This window comes from Lampris incognitus, chromosome 6 (genome assembly GCF_029633865.1).
Source record: "Lampris incognitus isolate fLamInc1 chromosome 6, fLamInc1.hap2, whole genome shotgun sequence".
NCBI lineage: Eukaryota > Metazoa > Chordata > Actinopteri > Lampriformes > Lampridae > Lampris > Lampris incognitus.
The window spans coordinates 45,542,368-45,564,688 of record NC_079216.1 but is presented as its reverse complement, the minus strand read 5'-3'; the positions used below and the strand labels follow the sequence as shown (position 1 = coordinate 45,564,688).

At 42.7% G+C, this 22,321-nt stretch overlaps 1 protein-coding gene across 1 annotated transcript; it reads right to left on the bottom strand.

The window, feature by feature from the left end:
• Positions 1 to 1,391: 1,391 nt before the first annotated feature.
• slc1a2b (solute carrier family 1 member 2b) lies at positions 1,392 to 18,543 on the bottom strand. The gene is made up of 11 exons (XM_056281434.1): positions 18,506 to 18,543; positions 13,869 to 14,008; positions 11,200 to 11,352; positions 9,927 to 10,177; positions 9,297 to 9,444; positions 8,909 to 9,035; positions 8,383 to 8,616; positions 8,012 to 8,206; positions 3,916 to 4,050; positions 3,413 to 3,662; positions 1,392 to 1,463 (listed from the first exon to the last, which is right to left on the bottom strand). Exons 1-11 carry the CDS (start codon positions 18,541 to 18,543, stop codon positions 1,392 to 1,394), a joined length of 1,743 nt encoding a protein of 580 aa, XP_056137409.1.
• Between the last annotated feature and the right edge of the window lie 3,778 nt (positions 18,544 to 22,321).

The following is a 22,321-nucleotide window of genomic DNA, read 5'->3' as shown; positions in this document are numbered from 1 at the left end:
AAGATTTTGCACACTGGCAACTCGGCTTTATTGATTTTTGTTGAAAATGTAAAGCCTGTCAAATTCAATATCGCAATATTCAAAGAAAGATTTGTTTCATTGGCTTTACCAAGTTGTTTCTTTGAAAAAGGGAAAACAAATTTATATAAGCAAGTAAACACTGTGTTGGAATTCCTTCCGTTAATTCATTTATTAACCTTTTTTCGTAGCTATGGCAGTGATTCTCTTAGCTTGAATTTTGAGATTTTCTTCAGATTATAACAAGTGACAATGCCAATTTCTTTGACTGTTGATTGTAAATGGGAGAGGTGGTACGAAACCAGAAAAAAGGGTAGTCAGTGGTGTCATGGAGACCGTTTAATGGCCTCTCCGAGTTGATTGATTGATTGATTTTCTGCCTATTTGGTCCCTATAAGTGACTTGGTTGTGTGCTCATCCCTAACTCTCTCTCACTCACGCTCACTCATACACATTTAATATATTCATAGAACGTCCCACACAACAGGCAACAAAGAGGAAAAAAAGTCCCTTTTCTATACATTATACAAATAAAGGAGTCAGTGGCTCCCTGGTATAATTTGTGCTTTAGGATTCAGTAGTACGCGTGCTTGCACAGAAGCTTGAATTTTGGGTTCAGAGTGTTGTTGTTGGTTTTTTTTTCTAGCCATTATTGTTATGTCTATCTGCCTCCTACCCCTTTATAACCATTTCATTGACGAAATGTGACGGGTAGTGGTTATTTACTGGGCAATAAAGACAGCCAGATCCACTTCAAAAAGCTCTGTCGGTCAAGAATTATAGGTTATCATCTGAGATAACGGAGACAGAGTTGAAAAGAAACGGCCTACCACATCGGTATTGGCCTTGTGATGCAAAGAATTTGTCAGTGCTAGCGCTCCACTTGCTGGCCATGACTAATGCTCTAACGCCCACTCATCGTCTGGCATCACACCAATGAATGGGTTGTATCAAATGTACAGGTTGTTCTCATTCTGACTTGTTGTAGTTTTATGATTTAGCCACATACCGATATTGAATCAGAATGCATATTTCACTGGGCATAATTTCAGTTTTTTTTTTCTTTTCTTTTCTTTCCCTCCCCAAGCCTTGAAGTGTGTTGTGCAAGTGTTTGCTACATAGCACATAATAGTGCCCTAATAGGTAAAATATATCTTTTATCATTTCACGGTTAAGTGAACTAGTATTAGTAATCAGTCAGATAGACAGTTAGAAAAACTACAAAGGGACTAATAAAAAAAAAATTTAAAAAAAAGACTATGCTACATAAAAAAGTAGTTCTGTTCTTGTGACTTTTTTTTCGTTGACTCTTTTTTTCACCAGATAATAGGAAAGCTTGTGGAGCCCAGGAGCAGGGGATCTCTGTGCTGCCATTATTCATGTTTCCATGGTTCCTCTTCAACAAGCGTGCACTCCGCAGCAGAGCCGTTTGTGGCCGAGGTTACCTGCAAGCAGTCATCAGGAAGATCTCAACAGAGGAGCCGAGGCACAGACAAAGAGTATTCATTATCTTCTTTTTTTTCTTTTAGACCCCCCCCCCCTTTTTTTTTTCTCCCCAGTTGTACCGGGCCAATTACCCCACTCTTCAAGCTATCCCGGTCGCTGCTCCACCCCCTCTGCCAATCTGGGGAGGACTGCAAACTACCACAGGCCTCCTCCGATACAGGTGGAGTTGCCAGCCGCTTTTCACCTGACAGTGAGGAGTTTCACCAGGGGGACGTAGCACATGGGAGGCTCACTCTATTCCCCCCAGTTCCCCCTCCCCCCTGAACAGGTGCCAAGACCAACCAGAGGAGGCGCTAGTGCAGCGACCAGGACACATACCCACATCTGGCTTCCCACCCACAGACACAGCAAATTGTGTCTGTAGGGACGCCCGACCAAGCCAGAGGTAACACGGGGATTTGAACCGCCGATCCCCGTGTTACCTCTGGCAACGGAATAGACCGCTACGCTACCCGGGTGCCCAGAGTACTCATTATCTTCTAGGTCAAGGGCATCAGGCAGGGGCAAATGTAGCTAACACATAGCATGTGATTTAACGATCTTGTTTACAGGATACGATGTCTATATTTTCACCAAGCATGGTGAAATTGGATTTTTGTTTATCCTGCCAAAATTTGCCAAAAAGCATGTCTGGCCATGCTGTATTGCTTGCAATGCCAGCTTTTATGATAACTAAGGAGATGGTTTAATAAGCCCTTCCCTAATTTGGCAAAACTTTTAAGGCCATGCACATGCATTCCTAACCATTTGATCAAAGTTACAATACCCGTAGATGTTGTCTACTGGGATTTTGGTAATCAGCGTACAACCTCTCGGGTACTACTGCTTTAATACAACATGGACAAATAATGGAGGAATTCTTCAACTCCTGGATGACCACTGAGGATCATGCCTATGGTAGTCCTTGGAATGGAACACACTTTCCCTTACTGACCTGGAAACAGACCACAAATTTACAATGACCACAGACTTCACAGGCAGTGAAAAATGTGAGCACATTATGAAATACATTAAATTGATGACAAGGTACAAAACACTACAAAGTGATGTCTTTGTTATGTATGAAGGAGAACAAATGTTAATTTGCAAGGCATTCTACAATGTTGCACATGTACAAAACAGTGTTAGAAATGCTATTCATGTTATTTACAGCCAACACATAATAGAAAAAAAAAAGAAAAGATGGACACTTGAAATACCAAGCCTTTGCGCTGGATTCATAGGACAGTAATGGTTGATAGTTGGATTCCCATATTAGATTATTTTAGATTAGAATAGATTGGAGATTCACGCCGACGTCCGTCTAACATTGGTTAATGGTGGAGGGCCACTTTTCACATAATTCCCCATGATGATACTGGTCAGGATTATAGCTATCCCCTGTCTGCTAGAGCCAGTTTCCACAAATTTAACGTAATCAGAATAGGCTGAACATGAACTATGGGCATGAGATCAAAATGAAGTCTTCACTAATTTGAATTGATAGAAGATGGGACATTTCCATTTAATGAACAATTTGCTAGTCTTGTGGATGTTGTAATACAGATATCAGGATCCATTTTGTATTACCTTGGTACGGTCTAGCAGTTAGGTTTTTTTTGGTTTGTTTTTTGGTTTTTTGAAGAAATCGTATCATATTCACACAACACAAAGGCCGCTATTCAAGAGCAGGGAAAAGGGTCCAATATTTACATGCATTGATTGTTTTCTCTTTTTTTTTGGTTCCGCTGCTATAAAATTAATAATATTTAAATAATAGTTCCATTGTTATGTCTGACGATGCAAAAAAATAAAAAACAGAAAAGCAAAAACTAATGAGCAGTATGAACATGCAATACAAAGAGTGTTATATACAAGTCTCTATGTCCGTAAGCATTACTAATTGTACCTTGCATTCATCTACTATGACTGAATTGTTAGCACCGTTGGAAGCGGTAGCGGTTAAGACGCACTGGTTGGAATTGTTTTCGTGGTGGTTCTTCATGTCATCGTAATAAGACTGGTTCTTTGTCATCATTTCAATGTCGTCAGATTTCGCGTGAGCATCCAACTCCTCCAGCTCTGCCTTGGACATGTGGTACACGATGCCTGCACCGTAGGAGTCACCCACCACATTCACTGAGGTTCTGAATCGGTCCCTGTTCACAGAAAAGGTTGAGCAAAGATAAAGAAGTGAAATGGTTTGAGAGGTGTAATTGGTAGTTTGGAATCAAACATCAAAATCAAAAAAGTGACATCAAAAAGGCGGAAATACCAAAATACCAAAATGGGAGTGAATAAGGAGCAAAATAAGATCTCAGATATATAATTAGAGCAAAATTGTTTTTTTTTTAAAAAAGTATAAAACTATAAATATGATATAAATAGTTCAATTTTTGAGGGCAAACTCACAGCAGCCAGTCAACAGCGACTAGCAGACTGATGTCCTGGGTTGGCAGGCCTACAGCAGTCAGGATCAGCAGCATGGTCACCAGACCGGCACTGGGAATGCTGGCGGCTCCGACGCTGGCCAGGGTGGCTGTCAGACTGAATAAAGATGTGCCAAAATCAGTATTCAAACCTTACCATTTTCTACGCAATATCACTTGTCAATTTCAATACTTTCCCAGATTCCCTTCACTTTGTGAAGAGAGAAGGTATAATGCTATATGTTAATTTCTGTTAATGTTCCTATCAGGTGTAGAATAGGCTATATATTGAGGTCCTTCATTATGCAAAAAGTGGAGTATAGGTAACACTGATTTAAAATGCATAAATGCAGTAACAGTATGCCTAATGTGAGTGTCAAAAGGATGAATATACTAGAAAAATATCACATTTCCGAAGATTAAAGGACAAGGGCAATTTCTATCAACACAGGAGCACTTGAAACTTATAATTACTTAAACTGATTTGAGTTGTTAGTATGACTTTCTTTCAACAATATGCACAACTGGATGTAGCTATCCGTCATTGTCCTATTAAGTATACATTCCTGGGTGGGAACAAGATGCAAAAAGAATGAAGGGGTTGGTGTAATACATATTTTATATTGCAAAGGAATTAAGCTGGACTTTTCCAATCACAAATGCTTTATTGAGTTATCGCCAATAACTCCAGAGGGCCAAACAGCATATTTTGGCATCCATTGATGACTACTGTTCATACCTGCTTTGACTGCTGAGCAGACGTCAACTACAAGACATCACATGACATCACACTGCACTGTAACCCCCCCCCCCCCCCAATTGAATCCGGCCAATTATCCCACTCTTCCAAGCCGTCCTAGTCACTACTCCACCCCCTCTGTCGATCTGGGGAGGGCTGCAGACTACCACGTGCCTCCTCCGATACAGGTGGAGTCGCCAGCCGCTTCTTTTCACCTGACTGTGAGGATTTTCAACAGGGGGACATAGCACGTGGGAGGATCCCACTATTCCCCCCAGTCCCCCCCCCCCAAACAGGTGCCCTTACCGACCAGAGTAGGCACTTGTGCAGCGACCAGGACACATACCCACATCCAGCTTCCCACCCGCAGACATGGCCAATTGTGTCTGTAGGGACGCCCGGCCAAGCCGGAGGTAACACGGGGATTCGAACAGGCAAGCCCCATGTTGGTAGGCAATGGAATAGTCTGCTACACTACCTGTACATGTAAATATGTTTTTGAACACAAATGATATACAGGGTAAGCTGTCACTGCTCGCCTGTTGATGTAATTGGATCACTATCAACATAATTAGTGATGACAAAGACCAATGTCCCTGTAATTGTGCTGCAATGGCCTTAAGACTTTCATGGCAAAATTGGGTATGTCAAACTGATTCACAACTAATTTCTTTCAATTATAATAGTCATACTAACAAACTCGACAGCATAACACAACACTCGCACAACATTAGTCTAGAGTGGAATCCACTCTAGACCAATATTTGTAAATTTGAATCCATCAGAATAATACAAAGCAGAGGTAACCCCAAGGACTTCACATCCACAGATGCTGTACCATCACCACAATGGGAAACTTCTAGTGTACAAGTGACTCTGCTCTGATAACGTCAAAGCCCTCTACAAGAAGGGTCAGAGCAGGCTGTACTTCCTGAGGAGCCTCAGGTCTTTCAATGTGTGCAGCAGGTTGCTGCGGATGTTCTGCCAGTCTGTAGTTGTCAGTGTCCTATTCATTGCCATTATTTGTTGGGGAGTGGGAGAGCACCAGCGCGAGAGATACCGGCAAACTGAACAAGCTGGTGAAGAAGGCTAGCTCAGTAGTGGATGGATGTACTGGATGTACTGGATGACCTGGAGATGGTTGTGGAAGGGAAGATGAAGAGGAAGATGTCCGGCATCTTGATGAATTTCTCCCATGTCCTCCACGACGAGATAGTGGGGAGGAGGCGCACATTTAGTCACAGACTCATTGCTCCCCCAGCAAACCACGAAATGCCCCGGCCAGTCTTGTACAACAGCCATCAGGCTCCACAACAAGGCCCACCCCCTGTCCCACTCTCGTCCCCCCCCCCCTTCCTATCTCCCTCCTCCTCCACCTCCTGCACAAGGACTGACTAGGGCTGACTCCTTAACCCCCTGTCCCTCACACAAGGACTGACTAGGACTGACTCCTTGACACCTTATCCACCTGTCCCCTGCATAAGGACTGGCTAGGACCGACTCCTTGACCTGGCCCCCACACAGGACTGACTAGGACCGACTCCTTGACCCCCTGTCCTCCGCACAAGGCCTGACTATGACTGACTCTTTGACTTCCATAGACCGCCACTGAGCCCTCTGACTTATGATTAGGCTGACTTGATCTAGTGACCCACCTCACCATACTGTACCTTGCATATTGCACATGGTATACTGTTTTACAGTGTACAAGTTGCTACTGTTCACATATGTGTGTATATGATATATATATATATATATATATATATATATATATATATAAAATCCAGTATATAGCATGAAACAGGCTTGTACTGTCTCATAGAGAATTTACTTGACTAACTGGATTATTTTGCTCCTTACTTGTTGAGCACTTTCCCTACCATTGAGTGTTTCTTTTAACAAAGTTTTATTTATATAGATAGATAGATAGATAGATAGATAGATATAGATATATAATAGATATAGATATATAGACATATATGCAGAATATATGTGTATATGCTGATCTCATATCTATGATGTTGTTTAGTAATGTTGGCATTAATGTTAGGTTTAGTATTGTTCTGATCCCGAGATGACTGACCTCTTATTATCTATCTATCTATCTATCTATCTTACTCTACCCTGTTGATGTCATTTTTTACCCTCCTTTCGGGGATGAATAAAGGTTATCTTATTATTAATCCTTCCTTCGACCATTTCAATTGTATATCTCATACACTATCAATTGTTTTACCAACCAGGTTATAAACTGTGACTACAACAACTTATGCTTGCCTGACAACCTGAATGTATCAATGCATTATAAACTGCTTACCTCATCCTGTCTGCTGGGTGCTTATGCAAGGATCATATATTGTTCCAAATGCTTGTACATTAACGTAGAATCAAATGGCTGATGATTTCCTCTTAAGAATGAAGATGCTTCCTAATATTACTTTCATCTTGTCTATTTCAGATGATCCCTCAACTTGACCCCTTCTGCTAATGGGCATATCATTCCTATGAACAAATACTGACTGACGAAACATAGTCCTTTGTGAAGTGTTTGCCCACCACAATTCACCATGACTATGGTGTGTAGGTGGCTCGCTTATTCCGTAATATAAGAGAACTGACTATGTTTGCAGCCATATGTTATTCTGAGAACATCCCAAGCAACAATAAATACTAAATGTATGGAATTAACAGTGTATGACATACATGTGAATTTCAACTTAATGACTGACGTGTAATTTTTTTGGGGGGGGGATTTTTCCTCCTTTTTCTCCCCCAATTATATCCGGCCAATTACCCCACTCTTCCGAACCATCCCGGTTGCTGCTCCACCCCCTCTGCTGATCCAGAAAGGGCTGCAAACTACCACATGCCTCCCCCCGATACATGTGGAGTCGCCAGCCGCTTCTTTTCCCTCGAAAGTGAGGAGTTTCGCCAGGGGGACGTAGCGTGTGGGAGGATCATGCTATTCCTCCCCCAGGTCCCCTCCCCCCTGAATAGGCGCTGCGACTGACCAGAGGAAGCACTAGTGCAGTGACCAGGACACATACTCACATCCAGCTTCCCACCCGCAGACACAGCCAATTGTGCCTTTAGGGACACCCGAGCAAGCCGGAGGTAACACGAGGATTCGTACCGGAGATCCCCATGTTGGTAGGGAACATGGGGACTGCCACGCCACCCGGATGCCCCCTGATGTGTAAATTCTTAAATGGATATTTTCTAACAACTTAGAGCCCTTTACTGCAACAGCAGTAGTGAAACTACATCAATTGATGAAATCAGACATGTTCATCATAATAAATTAGAAGAACAAGAATGTTTAGGGTTTTTTTTTCCTGACCTGACCGTGACAATCTGACCAGGGTCCAAGTTAATGCCATTCATTTGGGCAATAAAGATGGCAGCAACAGCTTCATACAGAGCAGTTCCATCCATGTTGATGGTGGCACCGACTGGGAGCACGAAACGAGTGACTCTCTTGTCAATGCCCAGGTTCTCCTCCAAGCAACGGAAGGTGACAGGCAGTGTACCAGCACTGAAGGGAGAAAGAGCATAAAGGCAGACATTACGGGAACAGATATAATACTTTAGTTGACCTGGTAAGCAAATAAAATACTTACCTACAGTCTTGCACAAAAAAAAAGGTTTCTGTGAAGTCTTTCAATATGTGACACGATTTGGTCAGTTAATGATCCAATAACAAATGCTGACCTGGAGGCTGTCCCCAGAGCAGTGATCCAGGCTTGGAAGATGCCCAAAAAGAAGGTGAAAGGGTTTTTCCTAACCATGACGAAGTAGATGCTGGGCAGGAAGATTGCCCCGTGGATGATCAAGCCAATAATCACAGTCACCATGTACATTCCAAGCTGCCTGCCCACCACCTCCAGATCCTTGATGGAGATTATCTTACCACAGATCAGACAAGCAATACCGAAGGGAGAGTACCTGGCGAGTAGACAGAGCTTCCGTTATTCTACATGTTGCTCTAAATACTTCCATGCACTGACAAAGCTGCCATGAACCATCCCCATCTGTACTGTTCTTATTGTGAACGTGTGAGTTTCAGTTTGAGTGTTATATCTAATTGCTGATTAAGCAATTTTGTCATACAATAATATGTTAGTTTCGCATAACCAGACAATACTGGTGTTTCAATACACTTCAAAAGAAATAGAACATATCCAAAGCATAGTTTGTCATTTTCTATTTCCACAGAGCTCCCCTATGAGTTACTGACCACATGATCAGGATGACAAGCTTCATCACAATCTCGTTGAGTATGTTGAAGAATTCAATCATTAGCCTGGCTTTCTCTCCCATCTTGCCCATGCATATGCCAAATGCAATAAAGAAACCAATCAGACCTGGAGCAAAACAAAAAAAAAAACAAATGACTTCATCAAAATCTTAAATGCAATGCTGATTGCAATTTGAGGAGAGTGGCATCTTTGTGATAATGATATGAAAACAGCATCAGCAACAGTCAATGAGAAAACAATATGATGGCCTGGAATTGGGGCACTATCAAGTTTTGTAAATATTCAGTGTGAAAGTTAGTTGAGATTTTCTTAACCTGAACTTATTAATGTTTTATAATGTTTTCGATATCAAACGATGTTATATACCCAGGACATTCATGCCACTTTTGAACTGAAGGGACTTTTTGACGATGAACTGTGGCTCCTTAGTGATGTTAGCCACCAGGCCCTCCATGGTAGTTGCATTGACATCTTCTTCAATCGCCACCTCTACCTTCTTTGTAACAGTCTGGATCTGAATTGTAACAGGAAAAAAAATATCGATGATGAACTGGCTTGTTCTAATTAGCAAAATATGACATTTATTAACACATAATACTTCACCATGGCATGACCGACCTTGATATTGAATGCAGACAGCTTTTATTTCTGTTAATTGTAACATGAATGATTATCAAAGGAGATGAAGAAAAGAATGAGCTATTCACCTGAATTTAGCACTGACAACATCCGTGCAGTTCACTTTTATATTATATCTGATGGTCTGGGACTTTTCCATAAACTCTAACTTAAGCATTGAATGATGTGTGTGTGTGTGTGTGTGTGTGTGTGTGTGTGTGTGTGTGTGTGTGTGTGTGTGTGTGTGTGTGTGTGTCTGTGCTCTCTCTCTCTCTCTCTCTCTCTCTCTCTCTCTCTCTCTCTCTCTCTCTCTCTCTCTCTCTCTCTCTCTCTCTCTCTCTCTCTCTCTCACATATCATCATCACTGTTGTGTAGTACCTGCTGGAAACAAGCCTGCACCAGGTTCTCTGGGAATAAGTTCCGGATCAGGTCAAAGAATGCATCCAAGCTGGAGACATCATCGTTTTTCTCACCCTCCCCTAGATTCTCTTTCAGTTTGGGGTTGCCAGGGTGGATGACTAACACCAGGATGACTCCCAGGATAGCAGCAATAATAGTGGTGGACATGTAGTAGACCATAGCTCTGGTGCCCAGGCGACCACTAGATTTGGCATCCAAACCAGCCAGACCTGCAGCCAAAGCAAGCAAGATTGTGTTTGCCTGGTGATTACATTGTCTCCTTGGGGGGAAATGCTGAATTAATTGTCGTCGATATGAAAGGCTGAACACAAAGACCCAACAGAGGACTGGATAATGATGTTTGTGCGTGATGTGTGACAAATGATGAACTGCTTTCAAAAAAATGAGAATCTTTAGTTGGAATAAAGAAAGTCTTCAGTAGCTCAAGCATTCTCTTTACTTTTCTTCACTTCATCTTAACACTCCGTCAGCACATGGGGGAGGCTGGAATGCAACCACTGTCAAGAACTGCCAAGTGAAAAAAATCAATATGTAATTTTGTTTAAGAAACATCAATTTATGCTGCACCTTTTTGTCTGCTTTTGAGTGAAAGTATAGAAATCATTATCCACCCTTTAACAGTTGAACAGTTATTTGTTTAAAAAAAGTGATGAGTGCGTCCAGGTAGCATGGCGGTCTATTCCGTTGCCTACCAACACGGGGATCGCTGGTTTGAATCCCCGTGTTACCTCCGGCTTGGTCAGGAGTCCCTACAGACACAATTGGCCGTGTCTGTGGGTAGGAAGCCAGATGTGGGTATGTGTCCTGGTCGCTGCACTAGTGCCTCCTCTGGTCAGTCGGAGTGCCTGTTCGGGGGGGGGGGGGGGACTGGGGGGAATAGTGGGATCCTCCCACACGTTACGTCCCTCCTGGCGAAACTCCTCACTCTCAGATGAAAAGAAGCGGCTGGCGACTCCACATGTATCGGAGGAGGCGTGTGGTAGTCTGCAGCCCTCCCCGGATTGGCAGAGGGGGTGGAGCAGTGACCGGGACGGCTCAGAAGAATTGGCCAAGTACAATTGGGGAGAAAAAGGAGGGGGGGGGTCTTGAGCTTTTCCTTTATATTTACATTCTTCGTGCTATTATACAAATTAAATGTGTCTCAGTGTTAAAATAATGATTAAAATGCCTGTTTTTTTCCCCATGGCCAAACAGTGCATGTATGTATGCTGGTGAGGGAGCTGCATGGTACCTGTGATTAAACTGGAGATAATGAGTGGCAGGATCAACATCTTCAGCATCCTCATCAAGATGTCTCCAGGGAATGCAATCACCATGACGATGTCCGGGTGGATGGGGGAGGCCACGCGAAGTAACATGCCCGCTACAGCTCCCAGGATCACACCTGGAGCAAGAAAAAAAGTGAAAGAAAGTCAGCTTGTAAAATATAAGTTATGATGATAACAGACAATATCCAGGGATCGATTCCAATTGAGGAATAACAGGGGAAATGGAGGGAATGACAAGGAATGTAATTCAGCTAAAATATCAGGATGAAACATTGCAAACTGAAGAAAATTAGTCTTCAGTATCATGTGCTATTGCACTGAGCGCTCATATAGAATCTATGAAATCATAAATAAATCATGACTCTAGTTTCTCCCCTTTGAAAGGCTTTCAGAAGCTGATCCTTGCTCCTTGTCAGTTCAGCTGCTCGGAGCAAATTGGTCAGGAAGGACAGTTGGTGGGGGAGATAAAATTGAAACCAAGTGAAAGGGAGAAGCTCACAGAGGATTAAGATCAGATCTTGAAGTATTAGGGAGTAGGCAGCGCGTCAGTAGTTCCCACATTCCCCAGTGTAGCATCTTATATGCAGGCCAAGCAGTTTCCCTGGAAAAGGACATTCCTGTTTTATCCCACGGAGTTAACACTGCTAACCTATTTATTCTGTCCAATTTGCTACTTTCCCTCATTCGCTCTCTCTAATAATCTTCTCAGACTAACTTTAACATGTAACAGATAAATGACCCATGCTTTCGAGTCCTGTGGTGAGTCTTAACTGCTACTATCATGCCAGCTCATAATGGTTTTCCTGCCACACACTGAACTGACTGTGTCCTGATACAACAGTTGACCTCTGTGTGCTCTGACCCCCTGCAGCCGGTCTCGGTGTCTGTTCCTCTCCAGCTAGACAAGGCAATGCCCCAAATCAACACTCCAGCACCCCCCAGGGGTTGCACTTCCTCTGCTACCACCTCACTGCCAAAGATCACAGAGCCAGAGAGGCTATTTAATAACATACATTATAATAAAATCCCCTTCAGTCTCTTAAGATTTGTAAGCTGTCCTCTGTGCCTTGATTTGCTCTCATGTGTAGCAGCATCCTGTTGACTCCTCTGCAGACCCAATGGTCTTGGATGGCACTTAGTTTCCTGTGCTGTACAGTGTGCCTTTTCTTTGTCCCTAATGCCAGCAACCCTTTCAATTTCTTATCTTCCAACTGGCAGATGATCAATGTTGGTGCTGGCTCTCTGAATTTGTGCCAATCCTGCCAGTTTGTGCGTCATGTAAATGTTAAATATTTTCACTCAAACGCATATGTATGTGGTTCTGCACACGCACACGCACACGAACACATATACACACACATTAACAGAAGAAACATCTACAATCACACAACTTTACACACAGACAGATATACATAAAACATGCGCAAATATTTTCAGACATGTACTCACACATTCAAATAAATAATAGTTAATTAAATTGGTGGATAGCGATAGCAATCAAACACACATGCACACACATATACACGCATACAGAAATACAAGTCCATGTGTAACTGAATGCTCTGAAATCATACTGGAAACTTTAGCATGGCAACAGATTGCTGATGTTGAATTCTTAATTTACAGGCAAACAAAAGAGGCAGGTTTATAGTTTGAACTAGGAATATGAAACTCACTTTAATTATAATATTTTTTTTCAAAACAAACAATTTAAAATTAGTTTGCTGAGTAATTTCTAACATAACTAATAGCAAAGTAATGGAAATGTCAAGAAGCTGTTTGTTGAGAAAATAGAAATCATCGTTTGAAATCAGAAACTTGGAAAAAAAAATCAAGGCCGACGTCACTTTCAGTAATTTCATTTTTAAATCTGTCAACAAAATAGTTCTTAATCTTTGTTTTCATAATTAATATTTAAGTTTTTCTTTTTTTCTGAAGTGTAGAATGATATTGCTGTTATTGCTGTGGTTCTAAAGTAGGTATATGATATAGTATGTAGTTGTGAGGTGGATGGTAAGTGAATAGTGGTTTATAAGATAATATAGTGCAATATAGTGGGAAAATATGGTATTGTATATAGGCATGATGGGTTGTGGAGTTGTGGTGTAGTATGTGGTCAATATAGTATATAAGCAATATGGTATAATATATTGGCATAGGCTATTTATTATTCAACCTTAACAATTATCTGTACACTAGCGACATACCTGTTGTGCATACATGCTTGCCTCCAATGTCTGTTGTTGTTCCATTTATTTCTTCTGTCTTTTTTTTCTTCTTTTTTTTTGTGAGTCTGCAAGTGCTAGAAGCTGTTATATACCAGAGCCATAGGCACAGTTGGCCAAAAAAGTTGATTCTGATTCTGATTCTGATTCTGATTATTTGCCACAAAGTTCACCAATTCCATCTGAGGGGTACTTGCAAGTTTGTTCATTTTTACATCATACTTGAAACTGTAAAAAAGTTTTCATATTTTCTTTGTTTTTATTTTCAAGCCTCTCAAACTTTGTTTTCCTGCTCCTAATCCCTCCCCCCCAGAAAGTAAGGAAGAAAAAGAAAGAAAGAACGAAAGAGAGAAGAAAAGAAAACAATTACAGTAGACACTGGAAATGGTGAATGTCAGCACACTAACCAAGCACAGTGAGCGTGAGCAGCAGGTTCTTGAACAACTTGGAGCAGATTTGGGCACATTTGGATTGGGGCCTGGCCTCAATGGGCTCCAGGTGACTCTCGTGCATCCTCACCTCCACTTGCTTAGGCATGCTGTTGGCACTGTGAGCAGAAACCAAACAGAACAAAAAGTGGATAACTGTTGTTAGTAAATTCATAAAATTTCATCAACGGTTATGATGATTCCCCTTGTATATGGCACACAAAGAAAATTGCCATAAACTCATCATTTTACATCACATGTTTACATCATGTTCATTGGGCACTTTCTGTAAGTTTTGAAAAGGGATAATAATAATAATAATAATAATAATAATAATAATAATAATAATAATAATAATTCAGTTGACCACATAGTGTGCAGGATATGTGGTCAATTCCAGGAAACCATTGACCATATGGTGGCAGGGTGCCCTGAGCTGGTCAAAACTGAATACCTACAAAGACACAACAAGACTGCCACATACCTGCACTGGAACATCTGCAAATAATTCAACATCAACACAAAAGAAAAATGGTACGAGCACGAGCCCCAAACAGTAACAGAAAAAGCCGACATCACAATCTTATGGGACATGCCAGTACAGACAGATCGTGAGATAAAGGCCAACAGACCAGACATCATCATCAAGGACAAAAAAGAAAAAAGCTGCCTACTCATCGACATGTCCATCCCGACTGAAAGGAGCACCTCAGTAAAAGTAACTGAAAAACTGTCGAAATATAAAGACCTTGAAATCGAAATTAAACGAATGTGGGAAATGTAAACCACAACAATACCACTAGTGATAGGAGCCCTGGGACTTGTAAAAAAAAGGGATGGAGAAATACACCCAATGGATCCCGGGTAACATCAGACTACAAGAACTACAGAAGATGGCACTACTTGGAACATCTCATATCCTCAGAAAGGCACTATCCATCAAATAGACTTCTACCTCATTCTAACCCTAGGCCCAAGGAGTGGGCACGGTTATTATGTTGTATTATGGCATGAAGTTAAAGGAAATTTGTATTATAATGATAATACACTTTATTTATATCACACCTTTCTTAACAGCGTTAGTGGGTTATATCGACCCCACAAACATAATTCCATTCAGAGTTCAAGCCAGATCGTCTGAATGTGCATTAAAGTGCATAAGGTACCCTGACGGTTACCATAACATAGCATAACAACACAGAGCTCAGAAAGCATAAAGCATGTTGTCCTCACTGCCCTTCCCATGCTTACTATGCCATCCAGTAGATGTGAGATGATTGTTTGGATCCAGAAAGATGGTGATTTTAAACATCTCTCAGGGCATAGCTCAATTTATAAGAAAAAAATTTTTTTCATTCTTTTTATTTTTTATTTTTTTTATTTAAATCTTATAAACCATAAGAGAATGTAAAAAGGCTTACTCTGTAGTACGACTATCTTTTGGATGTATAGAATCGAGTGCGTTTTATGTTTTAGCTTAACTTGTATGAAAACATTACAGATTATATGTATTTACATTATATAATACATTAACACACTACAAAGCTACATTGGGGATGGGTTTACTGACCATTAAAAACTTTAAAGGATTAAACAATCTATCATAAACTGTCATTCTGTGGAGAAAAAAAAATGTTATCCTGCTTTAAAAGAATTTGCATTTGAACTATCCTGTCTTCAAACCCCTCCCTGGCGAGGAACATTCATTTTGGAGCCACAGTATGATCTGTATGCGTTGGCTCATACACACTGTAAACAGGCAGAGACAAACAGCCCCTGCCCCCTGCAGAATGGCCACGGATGGCCTTTAGAGAGACAAATGAAGAGGAGAAACAGATGGAGAGAGGATGGCAAGGCAGAGAAATGGGGAGGTGCATCAAACCAAAACAAAGAATTTCACTGATTGGAGATCACAGAAAGTTGAATCAGTTCATCTGGACACAACGTTTATTGAGAGAAACGCTTCATCACTCATCTAAGTGACCTCTTCAGTCTCAACTGACTGCAGGTGTCCCCACCCTTATAAACAGCACAGTTGCATAACGACCGAAACCAACGATCGGTTTCATATGCAAATTACCGTGAGCAGTGAGCACTGATTGGAGAATTAGACAAAATGGAAGAGCAAACGTATTGGGCGGCACAGTGGCCCATTGGTTCGCGCTGTTGCCTCACAGCAAGAAGGTCCTGGGTTCGAACCCCAGTCTGTCCCAGGTCCTTTCTGTGTGGAATTTGCATGTTCTACCCATGTCTGTGTGGGTTTTCTCTGGGTGCTTCGGTTTCCTTCCACAATCAAAAAGACATGCGTGTTATGGTTAATACTCCTGTCTGTGCCCCTGAGCAAGGCATGGCAAGACAAACTGCAGTCGGTCCCCAGGTGCTGCACGGCAGCTGCCCACTGCTCCTAGCTACACAGCTAGGATGGGTTAAATGCTGAGTAAATTTCATTTGTATGTATGTACAAAAACGACAAGAGTATTCTATTCTATTCTATTCTATTCTATTCTATTCTATTGGCTGCTCACTTTCAGCTACATGCAATGTGTGTCCAGCTCTTTTTTAGAAAGTCACACGGGATGTTGGAGAGAGCTGAAAGCTCAAATGATATTGCACTGATAGGCACATGTGTCAGGTTGCTTAATCACTCGACTGAGCAGATTGCCCGGCCATGACAGGCAGCACAGACCAGTTAGTTTCCCCTGTTTCCAGTAAGGTTTGATAAGTATGTGAGAGGACAGCCAGCTGTGTCTGTCACTTGGCAGTTAGGCAGGTTTAACATAACATCATACCGCAAGAGAAAGAGGACGAGGAAGAGAGGGGTAGAAAAAAAAGGAAAGGGGTGCTCATTACAGTAATTACATCATTCGTACTCAACTCGTTCACCAAAAATAATTATAATCAATCCTCTTTTTCTTTTCTTTTTTTTAGTTTGACATTTTCTTTGCATAATTAAAGGCACTATAAATGTCCCTCCATTACTGTCCCTCTCCTTTTCAGTCTATTCAGTAGGCCTGCCATGAGGAAGTAGAACGATCAGCACAAAGGAAACAATGTGTGACTGAGTATGACCTTTCACCTCATCCCTAGGATTCGCAGCATCAAAATCACAAATGGCGATCTCAATGCCCCCCCTCCCCATATCCTTCCCCTATAGTCTGTTATAGAGTGAGAGTGCTGGGTGGCTATTAATCATATTACCTGTCACACCTTTACAAAGGGGAAAACTGATCAAAGGGAGAAATCGGTGGGCTGCGATCAATAGGGCACATTCAGCAACTTCCTCACCACTGAAGGTCGCCTGTGTTTCTTACCGCTATTGTGCCAGGATTCACAGGTAATTAATTATACACACACCCACACAAAAACAGATACACACACACACACACATACACACACATACACCCCCCTGCCACACACACACACACACACACACACACACACACACACACACACACACACACACACACACACTTTGTGTGTAGCTGCTTCAGGAACTTGGCTATACGTAGGCAGACCATATGGCCGGCTTCCAGGCAAACAGATGGACGCGTCCGATCTTTTCTTATTAATTTCAGAAAAGCGGTGTGAAATAAAGAAAAGTACATGCAAACAGCAGGTAAACATTAATCACCGCTGCACTTCTAGGCACGAGTCTATTTTTCAAGAAGAGTTGGATTCATCTATAAAGCTCCCGAAGTGAAAGAGGGGGAAAAAATAGAACATTACCGTGTCATCCCATTCCACAAGTCTGATGAATAGTGTTAATTGATTTTCCCCCCCTTCTTTTCTCTCTCTCTCTCTCTTGGTATTTTTAGCACAGAGAAAGGAAGCAGGCGTCATAGCGGCAGGAAATTATTCTGTCACGATAGTCACATTAACTCTGCTCTCACTAAGTTGGCGATTAATGAGACTTAGTGCATAAACCCAGTATTACATTACAGTGTGTAAGTATGGACCAGAGACATCGGGGGCGGCAGACCTACAGTAGTGCCGTTGCAAAAACAAAACTCAACTATTTGGGGTTAATGTTGTAAATTATGTGAAGCTTGGTCAATTGAAGACTCACAAATATGCAAATATGCTCACACACTTCCACACATATATGCACACACACACACACACATGCATGCACACACATGCATGCACACCCATGCATGCACATGCATGCACACAGCTAGGGATCTCTCCATTGGCTCGTCTCATGAAACCAGTTAATCGTAGCTCAGACATAAATCGGTTTAATTGAATTACAGGAGCATAGAGACTTGAAGAATTGAGGAAGATGTAACTAAAATAAGACCTCACATTACTTTAGGTGACACGGAGCATCCTGAGATTGACTTGGACCCGCGCATGAAATAATTGATCCGCTTGAATGATCAGGATGAATGAGGCTTTCTCCATGGAATCATGACATAGCTCAAGTATTGCAATTCTCACTCGTCCGCTCACTGGGACAGAGAAAGATGAAATCTCCAGAGAAGAGTTGGCACAAATGAAAAAGCCATGACACATCCTGCTAACTCTAAATATTCGAGGGCAAATAATGAAATAAATCAGTTATTTATTGAAAAAAAAAAAGATAACCCACATAGGCGTTAACACAAAGTACTCACTTCATCTCTGGTGGAGTTGAGGTAAGCGCTATATACATCAACCAGGATCAAATCACAAGCCTTTGGTGTTTAGGTATGAATCCACAAAAAAAATGGATGGTAGGATCACAGCTGCCCCATCAAGAGCTCTTGCTGGGGAAGTCGATTGACAAGGTCCCCCTTGCACAGCCCGAGGCTGCAGACTCCAGAGCTCTGGTGGGAGCTAGCAGTTCAAAGTTGGCCGGCAGTTTTTCCTAAGCATCCTATTAGAGGAACAAGTCAGCGCCGTCCGCACGACAGACCACACGAGTCACAGCCACAGCAACCTGGCTTGCCCTGTCCTGATGTCTGTCCCAAAGATTTGTGTCAGACCGACCAGACCCCTCCCCCCATCCTCCAAACTGCATACACACACACATGCACATGCACGCACATGCACGCACATGCGCGCGCACACACACACACACACACACACACACACACACACACACACACACACACACACACACACACACACACACACACTAAGAGGAAACACAAATATGCATATACAGGCTTACATACACACACACACACACACACACACACACACACACACACACACACACACACACACACACACACACACACACAAAGACACATACAAATCATGTACATTGGAAAGTAGAGGAGAAGGACTTGGGGGTGGGAGGAGTCAATATCTGAGCTTAAGAGTCAAATCCCCCAGGGTCCCTCTATTCCCTGGACACTGTAATCCCCACAGAGAGCACACTCCCAGACTCATCCCATCTACATGTGGAACAGGCCGGGCTACTGGAGATGATCGTGATGATGCCCGCTAATGGCACAGTATGGACAGCAGTCCTGTTGTGCGTGTTGTGTGTGTGTGTGTGTGTGTGTGTGTGTGTGTGTGTGTGTGTGTGTATAGCCCCATTTTGCAGGGCAAAGTGATGATTGATAGAAGACTTAACATGGATAAAGACAGAATATTTGAGGCCATGATGCCATCCTGATGGACGGCAGATGAGAGGTTAATGTTGAGTGTTTAGCTCTGTCCATGTTTATGCTACACAATACAAAGTATTATGTCAATCATAGCCACACTAGTTCAAATACTGGAGGGGGTGTTATCTAGCGGAGTGGCTAGGTTGAAAGGGATCAAACATAAGAGATGCTGGCCAAGAATCACACAGCATGAGTGACTAATATTTGCCTAGGACAATCATCAACTGTCCTGCGATGGCCTGGCGGCCTGTCCAGGGTGTCTCCCCGCCTGCCGCCCAATGACTGCTGGAATAGGCTCCAGCATCCCCACCACCCTGAGAGCAGGATAAGCGGTTTGGATAATGGAATGGAGTGGAATCATCAACTGTCTAAATGTAGGGAATGGCACTTTGGATCCATCTGAATCAAATTCATAGCAACTGTCCCAGAAAGCTGAATCAGTCCATCTATACACAAGGTTTAGTGGGAGAAATATATCATCACTCATCTAAATGACTTCAGCGCCAGCACTTTTTTTACCTCACACTAGCGGGATGTGAATATTTTGAAACACCTGGTGTTTGATTCTAAAACCCCCAAGTCTGCGACATAAATGCTGCAACATGTAGATTTATTCCCCAATTCAAGGAGAAAGAAAACTCCAAAGTGCAAAAATGACCGATGTGATTCATGACCGAGACTGCGTCACGCCGCTTTTCTCTCAAACCTCCCAACTGCATGAGACTTCACATTGCACTGAGCGGTATCACATTATTCTAATTAGGGAAATGTGTTGGAAAGCTATTTCCTCTTCAAACAAGTGACCAACAACACAACAAAAGCCTGAGGAATGCCATCTCTGTCAGCAGAGGTTGTGTCATGAGAAATCACTCATCCCAAACCCCTTGACATGTCATACTCATTGAAAGGCGCGCTCCTAGGGGAAAGGGACCATTTTGAGGATGGGGGGGTTACAGAAGAGGAGGGTTACAACGGGGAGTAAGAGGGATATTGGCTGGGTTGGGAGGGGGGTACTGGGGTCACACCAGCACCTCTAAGCCAAAAGAGGGGCCAGTGAGAGGAGGATTGAGGCAGCCATCTCCCTGCTCTTGGCTGGGACCATGTGAAGCTCTCTGCTTCCTCCCCACTTCCCTCTGAGAGTCTTTGTTTCACACGCAAACAGTGGCAGTGGCCCCAACTCGCTCGGCCAAGCGCTGCATCCAAACTGGCAGGGGTGAGAAAGGGGAGGGGGGGCAGGGGAGAGATGGGTATGGAGGGGGAAGAGGTGGGGGGGGGCTGTCTAGAATGCCAGTTCTTTCAGGCAGCTGATGTCATGCCTGTGCCCACCGTGGGAGAGCAACGGAGAGACCAAGGCGCCCTCCTCCTCCTTTTTTTTTTTTTGCTTTATCCCTCCACAGTCTCTTTTTCCCGAAATGAATGAATCTTTCAGAAGCGGCGGCCCATTGTGTCCCATAATCGACGGCGATTATCCCAATTTTATGCTGCCTTCCCGGACCGAGGAGGTTCCCTGAGTGCTGGCATTGAGAGTGGCCACGATGCAGCGAGGACCTAGCGGCGTTGTCCTAGCAACACTCGGTGGCTTAAAGAGAAAGGGAAGAAGGGGGAAGAGGAAGCTCGCTGCCACACACGCTCACATATACAAACAAATACACACATATACGTACACATAAACACACACACACACACACGGATAGGATGCAGAGCTTGGTAAATCAGCGGCATTATCTATACGTTATTAATCCGCCAAAAATCACACTTCTAAAACATTGGGACGAATGGGTGTTGAGACTTTAACAATGATTATACAAGGACAATGTATACACAGTCTTCTTAAATGCTATTGGTTGCAACCCACAGCAGCTTAGCTAACATTTTCCAAAATACTTGCAATGAAATGAATGCTGTTGTGATCATAAGGTACAAACTTAATACTGTACAACACAAATCTACAGGTCACCATTACCATTCCCACCTGTATTCCCTACTGGTGTCACTGTACATACAACATGACATGTACTTGTTTAGTGTAGTTGTCCAGCTATACTTGCCCAGAACTGGTTGCTGAGATATATGTAATGCCGCAAAAGGAGATGTAAAAGAGTGTAAAGTGGCCCACTGTTCTCACAGAGGTCCAATGGCCGTTCTCATGACTGGAGCATCACAATGCACTGTGAGGTAAAGACAACTGGATCTGGGCCAGCTTCCGGATATCTCTGGCCCCTTTGGGCCTCACAGCCACTTGCACTGGGAGGACATGGGCTCGCACACATAGGCTGCCTGGGAGGTGTGAAAAAGACCCCCAAATGAAGCTCTCAGCAAACACTTCAGGTTGTGCCATGCATGGGAAGTAGGAGATAAATTCTGTCATGTGAAGAAAGGGGAGCTTTGTCAGTCCATGGCTCTCAATTATGTATTCCTAGGTGGCTGCTGGGATGTATTCAGTGATAGATGAGTGTGTGGCCTCACATGTGAATCTGGCGTCTTCCGTCAGTATTGCAACTTAGTGTTTTTGAGATGTTTATAATGACGATAATTACTTGGGGAAAAGAAAAGCTGCCGGAAACACACACAGAGGGGCTTAATATGAAGCATGTTTTCTACTGCGAGCTTGCATGTTGTGAGCAGTTTCCATTGTTCGAAATCCCATATTTTTCCCTACTGCCCAAATGAAATAACTGAGACACCTTATACTTAAATAATTAAAGGTTTAGTACATGTTTTCAGCTGCCTGTGGCTGGAGGTGCATGGTTTTAAATATTGATTTGGAGTCAGGTAGATGCTCTGGGGGACTAGTTCATCTGGAGTGAACACCTGTGTTAATAAAGCCACTGC